Source organism: Hydra vulgaris, chromosome 03, assembly GCF_038396675.1.
Source record: "Hydra vulgaris chromosome 03, alternate assembly HydraT2T_AEP".
Classification (NCBI taxonomy): domain Eukaryota; kingdom Metazoa; phylum Cnidaria; class Hydrozoa; order Anthoathecata; family Hydridae; genus Hydra; species Hydra vulgaris.
Window position 1 is genome coordinate 62152501 of NC_088922.1, and position 14408 is coordinate 62166908.

Consider the following 14408-nt stretch of genomic DNA (forward strand, 5'->3'; position numbering starts at 1 on the left):
AACTAAATCAAGCAACCTACAGACCAATCTCCATCACCTCACCATACAAAATAAAAACATGATCATGCAGCAGCTTGTAGCTAACAAACTTATTGCCAATTGTCAATAAAAAAAATCTGAGTCACGAATCTGCTTGAGGCCATAGACTTTCTGACCTACAACATTTCTCATAAGCTTCCAGTAGATGTGCTCTTTCTTGACTTTTCCAAAGCTTTTGCTCATGTCCCTCACAGAAAACTATAGCAAAACTTGAATTATTTGGAATCAAAGGTAATATTCTAAACTGAATTAATTGTTTTCTTTAAAACACATAACACGTTTTTTTTGGTACTACACCATCGAACTCTGAACAACTTACCAGTGGAGCTTCGTAAAGTTCAGTGCTGATTCCTATACTGTTCATTATCTTCATTAACAATTAGCCAAAATGTAGCAGTAGTGAATAAATATAAGCTTATAATTTTATAGTATATTATCTCTTAAGAGATTTTTTAAACTGAAATTTCATATAAGTAAATTTTTTAAATAATTGACATTTTAAATATAAGAACTGAAACATAAATAACGATGGTCTTTTAAAAAGATATTTTTCAAAAAACATTTTTTTTTTACAAACATATTCATATTCCTTTTGTATATTTTAATAATATAATTTTTATAACATTTTATTATGAATTTGGATGTATATTTTAAAATAATTAATTGTATTTAAAATGCATTAAATAAATTTATTATGTCATTAAACATCCTGTAAAATTAGATAACTTACGCAAAAAGCTGTTTAGAAAATTAGTTTACATAGCTCTTATTCTTATCATATGAAACAGTCTGATGTAAATCTGTAGCAGTGAAAAAAAATTTGTGCATTCAAATGCTCCCAGATAGAGGGTTTAGGTTGAAGGTGAAGGTAAAAATTTTATTTGGTAGAAATAACAGAAAGACATACTCAAAAACCGTAGCCACAAATTAAAATTGGACCTGCTCCTAAATTTAAATTTCATGTTTCTTTTTTTTATTTTATTGGTAACTTATTACTAATAAAAAAAACTACAGATAGCCTAATAAATTTCAAAATATAACAAGAACAGATTTATTTTTTAGAATTATATATGTTATATATATTTACATATATGTAAACATATATATTTAAAATTGAAAATGTGTGTGTAAAGTATTTAATGTATTTTAGCAAGAAAAAAATTAAGATGAAAAATTAAGGAAAAAAGTAAATAAATCATTTTTATTAATTTAGATATATATATATATATATATATATATATATATATATATATATATATATATATATATTATATATATATATATATATATATATATATATATATATATATATATATATATATATATATATATATATATATATATATATTTAAAAATATTTGTGTAATTTGAATGCACAAAATTTTTTTCACTGCTACAGATGTACAACAGACTGTTTCATATGATAAGAAATGTTAAAATTTATGAACACTATACTTGGCATTTTTGCTATTTAATTAAAAAAAAGATTTTTTTTCGAAGTTTTAGCTTCCAAGGCCATGTGCAACAGGATTAGGTTGAATTGGATTTTTACATTTCATTATGCTCTTTATGGAAAATGCTACAAATTAAAAAGATCCATAATTGCCAAAAAATAAGTTGTGTTCATATTAAGGTGAATGTTTGAAAAAAAAATGTTTGAGCTGAATTTTTTTGAGTAAAACAAAATAACAAATGCATACCAAGAAAAATTAACTTTGTAGTTGAAGTAAAAACTTTATAATTTATATATATCAAGCACGTTTAACTTGTAAGAGTTTTAGTATAAAAAATGACATAAATATATTGTAGGTTTTTTTTTTTTAAACATCAAAAAATATTTTTCCACATACAATCAGCAAATCACTTTTATTTGTATTATTTTTTTCCTAAATCTCAAAATATATTTGTTTATAAACAAAAATAAATTAGTATCTTGGCATCTTTAAATATTGTTAAAGAAACTTATTTATAAAAATTGTCTGACTAGGATATATTAAATAATAAATTTTTAAATTAACTTTTATGATATATCATTAATTTAATAACATTAAATATGTTATTAAATTAATGATATATCATAAAAATTAATAATAATACAAAAGCAATTTATAGCAATAAACAAGTTTAAAATATCTGAAATACTTTGAATGCGAATCTTGCAAAAATTATTAATCAAAATGACTGTACAAATTGTTTCGTAACTTACCAAAAAAAAATTATGAAGAACTCCTAGATTTCTTGTCAGAATTTTACAATGACATCATAAAACTCTTTAGAATTGAATGTGTTTGAATAAATTATAAATTCTGTAGATTGCATAAAAAAAAGCAAATATTTTAAAGACTTAAAATAAAGTCTTATATGGAGAAGGCAAGCTTTGACCAAAACTACAAAGTTAGTTGCACTTGGTATATATTTATTGTTTTACTTTACTCAAACAAGTTTAACCAAAACATTTATTTTTTAAATTCTTTTTAAAAAGTCTATATTGTCATATATTTTGTATGTATTAACAGCAAAAAAAAAAAAGTCAAAAACTAAATTGTCTTGTATAAAAGGTATAACTAAAAAAAGGTATAACTAAAAAATGAACTTATATAAAAATTAAAAATTTTTTTTTTTTTTTTTGTAATTCACCTCCCAAAGGCCAAGAAGGCCACTACAGATGAGGAGGCTACTTGTGGTTATAACCCTCTCCCAACTCTATAACTCCGAAACATGAACCTTGACGAACAAGGCCACTGCGCGGAGAAACAACAAATGACTGCAACAACTTTGTTGTTGCAGTCATTTGTCATTTGCATTTTTTTTTTGTTGCAGTCATTTATCATTTGCATATTTTTCACCAACTTTCTGTAGCTCTCAAAACTATTCCAGCGCCCAAAACACCTCTTAATCCACTCATTAACATTTTTCTAATAAATAATAACAATATCAAAAAGGATCCTGCTTTTCAGGCCAACATTAGGAGTCAGATTACCACTTAAGTCAAAAACCTTCAAGGGTGGATAATGTCTGAAAATCTTAACCTTTATGAGCAAATTCTTTATCATTTCTACATTTGTGGCATACGTCAGAACACATTTTTTTATGCGTATTGCGTATTGAGTATAATACTCACATCATACTCAATATGCAACTCAACATACGCAGTATGCAACATATCATACCTATTTTTGTTGAGTAGAATACTCAATATCCAACTTATCTTGCGTATTATTTTTGAGTATTTTGCGTAAAAATATGCAATTTTTTTGAGTGTAAAATAGACTTTTTTTTTCATTAATATGTTTTACTTTAAGGCATTTCAAACAGAAAAATAAAATAGGAAAATAAAAATAAAAATTAATTATAGTTTTCAAAAATGTAATTGCAACTCATAAACAAAACAATAATCAAGAAAATTATTTACAAACGAATAAAGAAAATATTTTTATTCAGCCAGTTCATTGAGTATGGCTAAGTTACTTTTTAAAAAAGTACGATTTATTAATGTTTTCTATGTCATGTTGCTGGCTTTTTTTCTATTAACTACATATCATATGCTAAAAAAGCATTCAACATATGCAGAGGATGTCGGTACATTGTAAAACATAAGACACAAATTATAAAGATAAGGCTATACTTTTTTTTTATCAAACCAAAGTGCATTGTACTGAGTTTTGTTGGTGAAAGTATGGCTTCCTAGAATAATTATAGAGCTATCTCTTTCTTTGTCAGCTAAGTACTCAATGCTGAGTTCTGTTTTGTTGTATTCTATATGATCTAATTCTATGCTTTGGTAAAACTGATCAAAGGCTTCATCTTTAGGCACACTTTTTTTGAATGAAACTTTTTTAGCAATTGCAGTCAGATAATTTTTTTCACTTTTTTTGTTAAATTAAATCGCCAAGTTTACTAATGAACTTAGGCCTAAATCGACTTTGGCTTTAGCTATCGGCCTTTGATACCAGAGGTAAAGATTAGGAACATTTAAAACTGTAGCAGCTGCATAAATAGCAGAGTTAAGCTCATGATCAAACTGTTTTTTTACATTTTTTATCAAAAGTTCGCAAAATTTTTCTTTTTTTTGTCTTTTTTAGCCATTTTCTCATATTGCATTTCTAACAAATGTAAACTTGGTACCAAATCACTGATATGTACGCAATTTCTCTGATTCAAAAGTGTAAATCTATATGCTGGGAGCATCATTGATAAATAGAACTCAATTTCTGCTTGAGTAACTGGACATTCAAACAAATCAACATTAAAAAGCTTGATGACCAACGAGTTTAATTTTTGTTTCTTAATCTTTGTTTTTTTTTTGTTAAAATATTCAAGCAATTTTAATTGTCTGATGAGTCTGTTTAGCAAATGAACAAAGCAATGACAAAACAGTTTTCAATCGTTTGCATGACCTCACAGTATTACATAAAGAAATAATAAATTTGTGGTTTGCGCATACAAAATGAGGAACTTTTCTGCTGCTGAGTTCAAACTCTAATTGATATTTAATACTATGATCCCCAAATTCATAATTTTCATCATCATCAACTCCGGAAGCATCAACCTCAGCATCAATCTCATTAGATAGCTTGCTTAACTTAACATTATTTTGAATTGGACTTATTTCCTCAATAAGCAATTCGTTTATTTCAGGATCAATTTTATTTTAAGGTGAATCTTTCAGTTCCTGGTCATTCTTACAGCTATCATCATTTTCAAACAAGTCTTCCCAAAAATCTTCTTCAGTCCAATTACCAATTTTTAAGTCAGAATTTAGCATTTGAGGAAAAGCTCTAAGAAAAGCTTTACCACCATCACTCACATAACTATCAACTTTTATTTGAGATTTATTGAAATCATATTGATTTAATATTTGTTCCAAAATTAATATAATATTTTCAGCATTATGTGGGCCATTTATTTGTAGAAGACCAAGAACCATTAGTTTTTTACTGAAATTGGCAAAAGTAACCTGGCAACAAAAGGCAAAAAATCAGCCTATTGACAGCTATTTCAGATGTTAGCTATTAATGTAACAGTTTTGGCTTTTCTAAGATGGTTCGTGGTTGGTTTTTTTTTTCTTTTCAACTAACTTAGGAACAATATTATTGACGAAAGACATCTTACATGGTAAATAAATTTTATGACACTCTAAATGTCTTTTTAGATGCAAGTTACCCAGCTTTTGGGTTGCCATATTGGATGATATTACATATTTAGTTGGATCCATGATATCGTCATTTAAGCACAAATCATTTTCGTTATTAAGACTTATATCATCATAAACCTTTTTCCAAGCAATAAAATCTTCTTTGCCGTTACATAGTGTTGAATTAAAATGCTTAAAAAATTTTTTAACAAGTGGCTCATGTAATACTTTATAGCAATAAATGCAGGAAAACTGTAGGTCATGTGAAGTTTCAAAATATATAATACATCATTCATGATTCTTGCCTCATGCAATGCACCAAGCTGCAAGAACTTAAAGTTCTTGATAACAAATTCTCAATAATAAATTAAATTATTATTATTATTACTATTATTGTTATTATTGTTATTATTGTTATTATTATTATTATTATTATTAGAATTATTGAGAACTTTAGATTCTTAGTTAATGAGAATTAGCAATAATCAATGAGAATTAGGAATAATCAACTCTAGCAAAGGTTTCATTATAACGTGCATAAGTCAAGTAGGTCAGAACTTCTTTCTCAAATTTTTATTGAATAATCAGATGCAATATCTTCACTCTTTAAAATAACCTTAGCTTCTGCAACAAATTTATTTTTTATGAATTCTGTCTCTCCTCTTTCTCATTCGGTTTTTCTGGCTTAATTTTGAAAATATTTAGATACAAAAAAATATTTGGATTTTTTTTCAAGTAACCCTCACCTTTAACTGAAATTATCATGTTTCTCTTTCCTCACTGATCCTCCAAAAAGATTAGGTCTAAACAACATGTGGTACCAATATGAAACTCAAAATAACATGTGGTACCAATGTGAAGCTTTTAGGTGCAAGTCTTGGTTTTGTCAATCATTTTGACCAACAAAAAAAAAAAAAAAAATTGGCGAAGGGTTTTTTTCAATGAAAAAATGCAGCAGACCTCCTTTTGACCATGAAATAACTCAAATTTATTTAATAGATTTTTTTTAATATAGTTGTTTAAAATAGTTTTTTGCAAACTTAACTTATAATAAGATTTAATTTAATAAGATTTAATAAGTTATTTTATTATCTTATTTTTAATTAATTTTGATTTTCTCAACATCTTAATCAATTGTTATTAAAATTGAACTACTTTTCCCCAATTTAGGGGACAAGTTTTTTTCTTCATAAAAATCAATTTTTTTATATTAATATCATGTAATAAATTATCTATAAAACAAAACAAAACAAAAAAAACATAAAATATTTTTTCTTAAAAAAATAATTGAATTTGAAGCTAAACCATTTACTCTTACCCTAGTTTACTTAATTTATGGATTGCTGCAATTGGTAAAAAAACATTTAAATATTGACAATTCAAGTACACTTGAGTAAAAACCACTAATAAACTGATTGTAAATAATTGCTTTTCAAAAAACCACAAAAACACATCTTTATAGACTTGGAAGTTCTATTTTTTATTTTAGGAATGTTGATGTTTTTATTTTTTATTTTATGCTATTTTTGATTTTTAATTACTTTTTTAAGCTCATTTAAGTATATATTTATAAGTAAACCCATTTTTAGCATCCATTTAAATATATAAATTTTATCTATTTTGAAAAGTAAAGTAAAGCCAGGAAAACCAAAGAAATATATATTTTATATACTTAATGAGTGCTTATAGTAAGTGATAAATAATTTATAGTGTCAATTTAAATGTCTGAAAAATAAGTTACAAAACTTTATAAGAAAATTTTTTTAAAACTGTACCGTGACAGTGGGGTCATCTTTACTTGCCCCATTTTTACAGAGTTACAGAATTTTATTAAAGAATTTTTATGAACTATATTGCAACAGTAGCATTATCTTTACAGCATTACAGAATCATGGAATCAGTAACAAGGGTGTTTATAATAAATATTATATAAATATAAATATTTAGGAAAAGACACAGCAAGTAAATATGCAGCACCTGATTTTTAAATATATATATAATAGCAATAATAATATTGGCAATAACATATACATAAAATTGGAAATGTTACCATTTCATCATCGTACATCCAAACAGTATCCACAATAAATTTAAATGCATAGCTTCCCTTTTTTAGCAGTAAAACTTTAGAGAAAGATTTCTCATTACTGTAAATAAAAAATTGAAATTAAATTTAAACTGTCATAGTATGTAAGAATGTTTTTAAAAAAGTTTTCTGGATACCTGACAAATAATTAAATACAAACATGAATGTGTATGCATTTGTGTGTACATATATATATATATATATATATATATATATATATATATATATATATATATATATATATTCAGTGACTTCCAACTTTAATTAGTGGCTGCTTGCAGCCTTGTTGGAAGCGAAAATGTTTAAAAAAAAATATATATATATATATAAATATATATAAAAAAACCGGTAATGTTAAAAGAAACTAGATTGAAATTGTCATTTTTACATGGTTCATTTGTTTATTAATAGTGGGTTTTTTCCACTCTATATACATGCTTTCTTTGAGTTTTAATATAAATTTGTTGGAGGCTGAATCCAAAATTAAAAAATTAGCATGTTTAAAACTATTTAAACAGCTTTCATTTGAATATGTTTATAAAAGTGTGAGTTTTTATCCCTTTTTTGGTGCTTGATTATTCATGTCTTTAAATGGCAAGTAGTTTCGCCAATATAATAGGATTTCGCCAATATAACAGGATAAATTTGAATGCGCAGGCTGTAAATTTTGGTGCTCGATTATTCATGTCTTTAAATGGCGAGTAGTTTTGCCAATATAACAGGATAAATTTGAATGCGCAGGCTGTAAATCCTGTTATATTGGCAAAACTACTCACCATTTAAAGACACAAATAATGGAGCACCAAAAAAGGGATAAAAACTTGCACATTTGTAAACATATTCATTCAAATGAAAGCTGGTAAAATAGTTTTAAACATGCTAATTTTTTAATTTTGGATTCGGCCTTCAACAAATTTATATTAAAAATTAAAATGCAAGAACGGAATTTTTTTTTTTTATTAATTGATAGACTGCCTGCCCCAACCAAACCCTCAGTCAATGTAGCAGCACTCTGTTGCGAGTCAGGCTATTTGTCAGTCGATGTAGTAGCACCCCCTAGCGAGTCAGGCTATAAGATAGTCGATGTAGCAACACTCCGCGCATGATTTACAGTAAAAAAAATAAAAACATTTTATTAAAAAAAATAAAAACATTTTATTAAAAAAAATAAAAATAAAAACATTTTATTAAAAAAAATAAAAACATTTTATCAAAAAAAATAAAAATAAAAACATTTTATTAAAAAAAATAAAAATAAAAACATTGTTTATATTGTTAAAAACATTCAGAATGTTTTAAAAACATTCTGGTCAATTAAACTAGCGTTTTTCCGTTTTAAAAAAAAACGAATAATTTGTAATTAAATTAATGGTTTTTACTTTCTGACAACGCGCAAATGTTGGACGAAAGTCAAAAGTTGTTGGCGTAAGAATCATTTTTTTTCTTTCGTACTCCCAAATGCAACAAACTATATATATATATATATATATATATATATATATATATATATATATATATATATATATATATATATATATATACACATGTATGTATGTATGTATATATATATACACATGTATGTATGTATGTATATATATATACATGTTTGTATGTATGTATGTATATATGTATATATATATATATATGTACAACCCTCGGAATTAGGGTCGGCATTCGGCAATGCCGACCTAACTGCCGACCTGAAAGTATTTGAGATCGGCAAAAATTTGCCGACCTCGTTTCTATGTTTTATGGTTAAACCTTTGTATCAAACAATTTTTGCCGACCTGATGCCGACCTCAAAAAGATTGAGGTCGGCATATTATTGCCGACCTCATTTTTCCTAATTCCGAGGGTTGTATGTATGTATATATATATATATATATATATATATATATATATATATATATATATATATATATATATATATATATATATATATATATATATATATACATATATATATATATATATATATATATATATATATATATATAAGGGTTTTGAAATTTTAACATTTTGTAAAATAATTAATTTCTTATGTCATAAATCAATGAACTTTTGCTCAAAAGTAATGAAAATGGGTTTTATTTTGATTAATTTTCAAAAAAGGTCACAAAACATGAAACTTTTAAAATGGCATATAAGTAGCATTTGCAAGTATTTGTAGGCATTATAATTTTCTGAAGCCTAGAACTTTGTTGAGCCTTATGGTACTTTCTAGAATTTTCATTGGCTTACTGACCAAATTTTACAACGCAGATGATTATTGAAATCTATGTAGCAGATTGCATGGTCATGAAAAAGTGCTTAACTCTAAAAGCTAAAAGTGAAAAAGTTTTGCTATCTGGAACCACCAAGATTGGAAATTCTCAGAATAAATCAGAGTGAAGAACGAGCAATCAAGTGTCTTCAAGATCTTTTTGACAGCTGAAAGAGAACCTCCAGCTTAGATTTATTTTGTTTAACGAAGCATAAGAATTGTATATGACGTTTTAATTAAACTGAGTACTAAATAACATTTTTTTGATATATACATTAGCTTTTCAAACTTTTAGAATTGTTATTTAAATGTGTAATCTTATATTTATTTGTAATTTATAGTATTATAATGTAACAATAAACTGTTAAATGGTTAAAAACTACATAACAATTTTCTAATTAAATTAGAAAAATTAAATTAAAAAAATTAAAAATAAAATTAGAAGAATTAAATTAAAAAAATTAGAATTAAAAAATGATGGTATAAAATTGTTTGAAATTTTATCTATATGCATATATAGTAAATTAGAATTTTTAGTTTGTGGGTGACCTTTATCAACAAAAAAATTAAATTAATGCTTTTTTCTTTACTTTTGTACAAATATTCATGGAGTTATGCCACAAAAAAGTCATAACCCTAATGTGTAGATATATATATATATCAGGCCTAGTTAAGAAGCATTATGCAGCTCGCATTTTGCCTGCGAAAAGACAATTTGCCCACGCGTTCAGCAGTTTTGCGCTACGCAAAAACTTTTATCTTTTAGAATATTTTAAATTATCTTTTGATTTCGTTAACGTGACGTTTATTTAGAAGAAATAAAGTCGTAAGTAAAAGCATTTAACCGCAACTGTAATTTTTTTGTTAAGGAAACAGTTTGTTTAATAATTTTTTTTTGTTGTTGTTAAAAATTAGTTAAAAAAAATAAATTGTTTTAATTTTTATCTTAAGGAATTAAATATATAAATTCCTTTTAAATAAAAAAATTATTTTTTGTCATAATAGTTTAAAAAATGCACAATTTATTTTGATGTAAATATTTTATTAATAAGATTTTTGTTTATTGTTAATTCAATAACTTAAGGTTTTAATGACATTCGTTTACATGTTTATTATCATGTTCGTTGTAGGTTCGTTATCACAAATATCTTATCGGTAACTGATAAATAATAAAGAAAAACCTCTTTATTGTTTAAAAACATTATTAAAAAGAGTTCACAAAATAAATAAGAAAAATTTTATTAACAGTTAATAAAATAACCAAAAAACAAAGTAAAATTATAAGAAAATAAACAAATATTATTTTACGTTTTATGAAAAAAGTATTTTTTTCAAAATAAAATTTATTTCAAAAAAATAATAAAAATGATTTTTTAAATAGGAACTTAGATTTTATTTCTAACTTTTGTTAGAGTGAGAAAAAATAAACTGTTTGTAGGATTTTTAACGCGTTAATAAAATAACTTTAATTACAATGCGGTACTTGAAAAGACGCTAGTGACGCAATATAACTTCTAACGATGCAAAATATATTTGCCGAGTTTGAGTTACTTAGAAATGCGTTACACATTTTCGTTACGCAGTGAAATCTCGTAAATAGCCTTTAAAATAAATTTTTGTTAAGTGTTTCATTATAAAGGCACTTTAACGAGCCTTTAAAAAAAAATTATAAGATGTCTGGCTAACCAGAACTTATCGTAAAATTTAATAAGAAATTAAGTTGATCAAGTCAACTTTTGATTCGTCACCTGATTATGCAAAGTCATTCCAAACCTTAAAACTTTATTTTCTAATCACCTTTAGATGGTTTAATTTTTCCAAAGTTTAATTGCAAAAATGTTTCTTTCTCTCGCGTTCTTCGCAATTAAAAAGCTATTCAAATATTAATGATCAAACTTTTATGGTTTCAGTTAGGGATCGACCATAAATTATGCAACGCAAAATATATTTAAAAAACAGAAGTAGGAGATATTAGGCTATTTTACGTGGCGATTTTCATTAAACTTAATGCGCTAATTTAATTCTTTATTTAAATTAAGGCTCTGTGAGGGAAAACTTTTGATCTTTTTTGTTTTGTTTATTGTGAAAGTTTGCGTTATGTAATTTAAGGACAATCCCTAACGGAAAAGAAAAGATTTTTTTTACAAAAACTATACAAGAAATATTAGGATCCTTAAAGAAAACATTTGTTGATTGAAACTATAACGCAAGAATATTTATTTAAAAAATAAACAAAATACTGAAAAAGGTTTTGAACTATGCATTAATTGATTCATCAGATTATGAATCCAGATCAATTAATATGATTAAACCAGTTTTTTTTGCTCTTTTTGAGTAATTTTTTCTTATTTTCTAAAAATTTTGAACAAAAACAATTTTATATTGCTTAAAACATGATGTTTTTAAGTCAACATTCTTTCTACCTATCATAAACTTGCATTATTTATTATATTTCAAAGTTTTTCACAGAAACATTATTGTTTCTAAATGGTTATGCAAATTCGATTCATTAAAAAAATTCAATTCATTCAAAACAATTCAATAACAAGCAATAAACTTTTTGTTTACATAAATTTTGTAATACTTTTATTTCACTTTTTTAAGCAATGTTTTACTTTTGTCTGTTTTAATGTTTTTAACATGTCGATGTTTTACTTTTGTCTTTTTAATGTTTTAGTGAAGTTTATTTTGGAATGTTTTTGAATTTTTGATATAAAGTTTGACTTGCAATTCTTGCCAATCAAATTTGATCATCCAGAATTGATTTTGGAGCCGCTATTTCGAGCGCTGATACATATATAAATAAATAAATAAATATATATATAGATATATATATACAGATATATATATATATATACATATATACATATATATATATATATATATATATATATATATATATATATATATATATATATATATATATATATATATATATATATCAGGGTGTTACCCAGAAATAAAATTTATAGCAGCGTTATCATAATATTGCGAATTTAGGTTAGTAAAAAAAAAAAAAAAAAAAAAGGTCGTACATTTCGAAAGTTTCTAGGCAAAATTTGTAGTGCCAATAGTAAATACAGAAAATTTATATTTTATAAATGCAAAATTATAAAACCAATTAATTTTCAACTTGTTTCTGTTTCTTTCTGAACAATCTTCTTAATCTTTTTCTTATTTATACCATGTCTTTTCTTTGGTAGCAAGAAAACAAATATGATCATTTATTATTTGCAAATAAATAATTAACAAAATATTTTCATCTACTTTAATTGCATAATTTGCTAGTATGTGTAAATTGAAAAAAAATTTGATTTTTGTATTTGTAAATTTTGTTTTAGTAAATAAAACTTTTTTAAAATTTTTTAAACTTTTGATTTGTAGTTCAAAAAAAAATTGTAAAAATTGATGTAAATATAGTATTCTTTTTTATGTTTTACGCAAATAATTTGTAACATATATAAACACAAATGATTCATTAACTTAATTAATAATAAAATGCTTACACTAAAATGGTTTACCATAATTTAATAAAAAACTTTTTAATCTTTTTTTTAAAAGTAATTTCAAAATGACATTTACCTCCACAAAAGTCATTTTTTGAATAATTACTATGTTAAAATCTTTGTTACTTTCCTAGCTAAAGATAAACAGCATTCGTTGGTTTAAAATTTTTTTATTGAGAATAAAAGTCTAAAATAAAAAACGCGAATAAAAAAACTACATAACAAGCGAAATGAAAAAACTAAAGAACAACTGAAGTCAAATAAAAAATAAAGTTTTTATTTTATTTTTAAATGAATTGCAATTCTTTTTGAATGACTTTGAATTGAATGACTTGCTACGCTTTTTCTTTTGTAAAGAAAGTAATTGTTTTCGATCAACTAAACTATTTTCTTCATTTTGTGTACTAAGTATTTCTACGTTTCTTGCATAATACTTAAAATCTAAATCGGTTAATAACAAAAGTAATAAAAGAAAATAATATAAAAGTTAAATTTTTAATTTAACTTTATTTAATGGTTTTTGTTTTTTTAATGGTTTTTTAAAGTTTTATTTTAATATATATATATATATATATATATATATATATATATATATATATATATATATATATATATATATATATATATATATATATAAATATATATATATATATATACTAAAATAAAACTTCTTTTTATGGTTTTTAATACACTTGATAACAAGGGTATCAATACTCCTTCGAAATATCCTAAAAATAAATATATTTTTAACAAATAGAAATTAATCCATCAAAAGAAGTTTTATTTTAAAAATAAAATTTATACAAATAAAATCTATTGAAGATGCCAATATTTAAAATATATTTATATATATATATATATATATATATATATATATATATATATATATATATATATATATATATATATATATATATATATATATATAATTAGTACTTTTCTGATTTAAAGTTTATTAATAATTAATTTATTTGAGTAATTATTTTATATTATTCTTGTTTTAGCAATAAGTCAGTTTTGAGGATTGGTAATCACTGGTTTCAGCATGGGACAAGTACACTTGAAAAAAGAGGCAGAAACAGAACATTAATGACCTATGCAAAAAAAAGGATGCTGTAAAAAGGACCTATTCAGACATTTACTAATAGAGCCAGCCACTACAGAAGAAAAGATTCTCCAAATGTCTTCTGATTTAAATATCAAACTAATGCATGAAATTAAACTAAATTAAGATCAAAAGCAGTTGATTGTAGGATATCCTTACTACCATGCTATTTTTATGTATAACTTTAATCTTGACTCTGATCATCCAACTGCTCAACTTGTCATTCATTTAAACTAGCAATGAAAATGTTAAATCTTAGTAATATATATACAGGC

General features: G+C 24.3%; 1 protein-coding gene across 1 annotated transcript in view; it reads right to left on the reverse strand.

Annotated features, from left to right (window-relative positions):
- Positions 1-14408, reverse strand: part of LOC105850538 (uncharacterized) — a 55876-nt gene that overhangs the window by 6640 nt on the left and 34828 nt on the right. Inside the window, exon 5 of the mRNA XM_065793929.1 lies at positions 7224-7320. Coding sequence (XP_065650001.1) covers positions 7224-7320 — 97 coding nt within the window. The remainder of the gene's footprint in view (positions 1-7223; positions 7321-14408) is intronic.